Below are 6,000 nucleotides of genomic sequence, written 5' to 3'. Positions count from 1 at the left end.
CAGAATTGAAGGAATGATGGATGGCGCTACATACAGGGAAATTCTTGAGGGAAACCTGTTTCAGTCTTCTAGAGATTTGAGACCGGGACGGAGGTTCAACTTCCAGCAGGACAATGACCCTAAGCATACTGCTAAACCAACACTTGAGTGGTTTAAGAGGAAACATTTAAATGTCTTGGAATGGCCTAGTCAAAGCCCAGACCTCAATCCAATTAAGAATATGCAATGACTTAAAGATTGCTGTACACCAGCGGAACCCATCCAACTTGAAGGAGCTGGAGCAGTTTTGCCTTGAAGAATGGGCAAAAATCCCAGTGGCTAGATGTGCCAAGCTTAGAGACTTGGGGGTGAATAGTTATGCACGCTCAAGTTTCCTGTTTTTTTCTTATTATTTTTTGTTTGTTTCACAATAAATACAAAAATGTGCATCTTCAGAGTGGTAGGCATGGTGTGTAAATCAAATGATACAAACCCCCCAAAAATCTATTTTAATTCCAGGTTGTAAGGCAACAAAATAGGAAAAATGCCAAGGAGGGTGAATACTTTCGCAAGCCACTGTACAAATGACCTCGACTAACCTGTAGCCCCGCACATAGACCTGGTAGCGGTGCCCCCTGTATATAGCCTCGTTATTCTTGTTTATTGTGTTACTTTTGATTTATTTTGTACTTTATTTTATTCACTGAATATTTTCTTAACTCTTTTTTCTTAAAACTGCATTGTTGGTTAAGGGCTTGTAAATAACCATTTCACTGTAAGGTGTACAGAGCCCTGTAGAATCGAACCCCAACCACAACATAACACAACTGCCTGGCAACTGGCATCACTCACGGCAACAGGCAACACTCACGGCAACAGATATCACTTACGGCAACAGACAACACTCACGGCAACAGACAACACTCACGGCAACAGGCATCACTCACGGCAACAGGCAACACTCACGGCAACAGGCAACACTCACGGCAACAGGCAACACTTACGGCAACAGGCAACACTCACGGCAACAGGCAACACTCACGGCAACACTCACGGCAACAGACAACACTCACGGCAACAGACAACACTCACGGCAACAGGCAACACTCACGGCAACAGGCAACACTCACGGCAACAGGCAACACTCACGGCAACAGGCAACACTCACGGCAACAGACAACACTCACGGCAACAGGCAACACTCACGGCAACAGGCAACACTCACGGCAACAGACAACACTCACGGCAACAGACAACACTCACGGCAACAGGCAACACTCACGGCAACAGGCAACACTCACGGCAACAGGCAACACTCACGGCAACAGGCAACACTCACGGCAACAGACAACACTCACGGCAACAGGCAACACTCACGGCAACAGGCAACACTCACGGCAACAGGCAACACTCACGGCAACAGACAACACTCACGGCAACAGGCAACACTCACGGCAACAGGCAACACTCACGGCAACAGGCAACACTCACGGCAACAGACAACACTCACGGCAACAGACAACACTCACGGCAACAGACAACACTCACGGCAACAGGCAACACTCACGGCAACAGGCAACACTCACGGCCACAGATATCACTTACGGCAACAGGCAACACTCACCTGTTGTATTCGGCGCATGTGACAAATAATAATTTGATTTGATTTAATTGCTGTGGCGTTAAGAGCATGGCTGTGCTGTGTGTGTGTGTGTGTGGTCTTTACTAACGTCAGTAGCTGTGCGTTGTCGTGCTTCTTGCGGGACTTAAGCTTCTGTCTCCACTGTAGGAAGGACCAGAGAGTGGTGTTGGGCTCCTCTGTGATGATGCACTCATCCCTCTCCTTCCATACCTCCAGGCCAATCAGAGGCACCCGGATGTTCAGAGCCCTGTAGAACTGAACCCCAACCACAACATAACACAACCGCACGGCAACAGGCAACACTCACGGCAACAGATATCCCTCACGGCAACAGGCAACACTCACGGCAATGGGGTCACACAGGGACATATGTTTTGTTTTTCATTGTGACTAGGGCATTTCTAAATAGAAAAATGTTGATTATTCAAAATCTATCATTTTCAATCACTTTGATCATTCTGATGACACAAAACAAAGGGCAGAATTGGAACGCACTAGAAAGACAATTAATCTTAGAAATATCACAGGACTGTGTGAAAGTTAATGATATGTCAGTAGGTGATTTATAAAACCAGACTCTCTCTCTCTCCCGGCCCTGATACACTATCCATTTTGTTGACACATAAACTGAGCTCTCTTTATTCCCCCTGTGGATTGCATCTAAGACACACACATCACCACGCCGGCTTACCTTATCAACATAATTGGCAATCTCCATTATCCTCAGCTTGGTTTTCTGGTAGTCCTTATTCTGTCGTTTATACTAGATTACAAAGGGAGATGGAATAGCATTCAGTGGCAGATATAAAATCAATAGTGACAAATGTTCAACCAAACACAATACATTTTTTTTTTTTAAATGGCCGTCCTCAATAGAACAAGAGAGATCCAGAAGAAAAACCTGTCCCACTTCACCATCTCTACCCCCAATTCATCATCGTAGTAGGTACCAATTAAGAACAGGAGTGGACCAAAAACTGTATTCTGATTGGTCACCGCCATGCACTGTTACCACGGCGTCATATTCATATTGCACCTAACAGTAGCCAACTGGAACGTAGAATAGGCCGTTATGGAAGAAATATCTTTTCCTTCCTGGCCGGCTGGAGCACATTGTCTATTTAGGACTGGTAATGAGCTCTCTGTCTCCCACCATTAGACCCAACTGGAAACGTTCATCATTAACATGACAAATCCTCTGGTCTCGTCTATGCTGCTCTCTATCAGTGAGGAAAAGGTGCTTCAGCCCATCAGCCAGCATCATAATTATACACTATTTCACCAAGTAGGCAGAGTTGAGGATGAGGACCATTATGGCAGAGTTGAGGATGAGTGAGGACCATTATGTTAGATTTGAGGACGAGGACCATTATGTCAGAGTTGAGGATGAGTGAGGACCATTATGTCAGAGTTGAGGATGAGGACCATTATGTCAGAGTTGAGGATGAGTGAGGACCATTATGTCAGAGTTGAGGATGAGTGAGGACCATTATGTCAGAATTGAGGATGAGTGAGGACCATTATGTCAGAGTTGAGGATGAGTGAGGACCATTATGTCAGAGTTGAGGATGAGTGAGGACCATTATGTCAGAGTTGAGGATGAGTGAGGACCATTATGTCAGAATTGAGGATGAGTGAGGACCATTATGTCAGAGTTGAGGATGAGTGAGGACCATTATGTCAGAGTTGAGGATGAGTGAGGACCATTATGTCAGAGTTGAGGATGAGTGAGGACCATTATGTCAGAGTTGAGGACGAGTGAGGACCATTATGTTAGATGAGATAATTATTGTTCACAACGTTCCCCATGTCCATTTGATATGTCAATGGTTCAATGGGTTGGTTGACGTTCCTGGACGGATGTGACGCACACACTTGACTTTGTACACACACACACACGCACGCACACACACACACACACACACACACACACACACACACACACACACACACACACACACACACACACACACACACACACACACACACACACACACACACACACACACACACACACACACACACACACACACACACACACACACACTCAACCTTGTGCACATACATTCATACATACATTCACACACACACACACACACACACACACACACACACACACACACACACACACACACACACACACACACACACACACACACACACACACACACACACACACACACACACACACTCAACCTTGTGCACATACATTCATACATACATTCACACACACACACACACACACATGCACGCACACAAACATATACACACACAAACACATACGCACTTGCCCTGCTCTGATCAAGGGAACAATAAGGAACAGCTCCACTTGTTGTTGGCTCGCTAGCTTACCAGTGTACTGTCAGCCACGATGTACAGCTCCATGTACTTGGTGGTACCCCAGGCATTTCGTTTCACCTGTTTCCAAACGGAGAGAGATCAGAAAGGGAGGAGGGACACAGTGAGGGGTTATTTGGTCCGTTTGGTATAATGGACACACACAATTGAATGGTCACAGCAATTCAGGACCGAATCGTGTCCCCTTCCTGTTTAGAAATGATCACCCACCACTCATCCTATTGTCGTGGAGGTAAAAAAAAAAAAAAAAGGGCTTGTTTTTAACCATGGCAACAGACGGAGCTTTTCACAGTGGTAAAACAGAGATGACACAATGGAAGAAAAACACGCCGTTTGTGACACGTTACAATCTCAGTATCTTTCTATCAGTCATTTTCCGCTTTGCTAATACTTGATTACAGCTATTAGGCAGAGGCTCTGTGGTAATTAAAATACATTGATTTATACAAGCAGGCATGGCTGTCTTGCCCGGGCCAGACAGAAGACCAATATTGTGGTCTAGCAGGGTTCCAGGGCAGTGGGCAGCCGGCCTGTGTAGCACTGTGGCCTTCTTGGACTGCTAGAGCCATATGGGGGGATGGAGAGAGAGTGGTGAGGGAGAGAGAGAGAGACAGAGAGGGGTAAGGGGGAGAGAGAGAGAGATAGAGAGAGAGAGAGAGGAGTGAAGGGGACAGAGAGAGAGAGAGAGGGTAAGGGGGAGAGACAGAGAGAGAGAGAGGTAAGGGGGAGAGACAGAGAGACAGAGAGAGAGAGAGAGAGAGAGAGAGAGGTAAGGGGGAGAGACAGAGAGGGGTGAAGTGGACAGAGAGTGAGTCAGGGTCAGAGCAGGCAGAGGTCAGGGTCAGAGGTCAGGGTCAGAGTAGGCAGAGGTCAGGGTCAGAGGTCAGGGTCAGAGTAGGCAGAGGTCAGGGTCAGAGGTCAGGGTCAGAGCAGGCAGAGGTCAGGGTCAGAGCAGGCAGAGGTCAGGGTCAGAGCAGGCAGAGGTCAGGGTCAGAGGTCAGGGTCAGAGCAGGCAGAGGTCAGGGTCAGAGTAGGCAGAGGTCAGGGTCAGAGCAGGCAGAGGTCAGGGTCAGAGCAGGCAGAGGTCAGGGTCAGAGCAGGCAGAGGTCAGGGTCAGAGCAGGCAGAGGTCAGGGTCAGAGCAGGCAGAGGTCAGGGTCAGAGCAGGCAGAATGGTCAAAACCGGGAAAACTAGAAAACAGGGACTAGAGAGGAAAAACAAGAGCTGACTCTGGTGTGTTTGAGCAGGGCAGGATCAAAAACCTGCATACCCAGCAGCTCACCAGATGGAGGGTTGACGAATCACATGTGTTTTATACAGTAGCCTATCAGTGCAGTATTTATCTTGGTCTGGGGTTAAGTGTCGTTGCTCAAGGTCACAACGGCAGGAGATATACTACATGGGATCAGAGACCAGCAGCCACCCATTGTCAATGCCAGTGATGGTTATTTTGTAAAGTGGTTCATACAACACTATTTTCGGTCATGAGTGACCCATAGTGTTACAGACATTTTCTTTTGGAGGGGGGGCGGAGAGAGGGGTGAGGGGGAGAAAGAGAGAGAGAGGGGTGAGAGAGGGAGAGAGAGAGAGAGAGAGAGAGGGGGAGAGAGAGAGAGAGAGTGGGTGAGGGGGAGAAAGAGAGAGAGAGAGAGAGAGGTGAGAGAGAGAGAGAGAGAGAGAGAGAGAGAGAGAGAGAGAGAGAGAGAGAGAGAGAGAGAGAGAGAGAGGGGGAGAGAGAGAGAGTGGGCGAGGGGGAGAAAGAAAGACAGAGAGAGAGAGAGAGAGAGAGAGAGGGGGGGTGAGGGGAGAAAGAAAGACAGAGAGAGAGAGAGAGAGAGAGAGAGAGAGAGAGAGAGAGAGAGAGAGAGAGAGAGAGAGAGAGAGAGAGAGAGAGAGAGAGTTTCCACTGTTTATTTTCAAGACAGTGGTCTGACCGTGTCTGGAGTCTGCTATGGCTGGCATCTCAGCATAATTAATGGGTGGCTGTTCAAGAAATTGCGAGTAGCGCCTAGAGAGAAGGA

The 6,000-nt window shown here is 47.7% G+C and overlaps 1 protein-coding gene across 2 annotated transcripts in view; it reads right to left on the bottom strand.

Annotated features, from left to right (window-relative positions):
* Positions 1-6,000, bottom strand: part of adam19a (ADAM metallopeptidase domain 19a) — a 216,165-nt gene that overhangs the window by 35,891 nt on the left and 174,274 nt on the right. For both annotated transcript variants that reach the window (XM_071334073.1, XM_071334074.1), the window contains 3 exons: positions 3,974-4,039; positions 2,313-2,384; positions 1,710-1,876 (listed from right to left, as the gene is read on the bottom strand). In XM_071334073.1, the coding sequence (XP_071190174.1) occupies positions 1,710-1,876; positions 2,313-2,384; positions 3,974-4,039 (305 nt within the window). The remainder of the gene's footprint in view (positions 1-1,709; positions 1,877-2,312; positions 2,385-3,973; positions 4,040-6,000) is intronic.

The sequence above is a fragment of the Salvelinus alpinus genome, chromosome 11, assembly GCF_045679555.1.
Source record: "Salvelinus alpinus chromosome 11, SLU_Salpinus.1, whole genome shotgun sequence".
Taxonomy (NCBI): domain Eukaryota; kingdom Metazoa; phylum Chordata; class Actinopteri; order Salmoniformes; family Salmonidae; genus Salvelinus; species Salvelinus alpinus.
The sequence above is the reverse complement of the archived record's forward strand: the minus strand, read 5'-3'. Positions and strand labels throughout refer to the sequence as shown.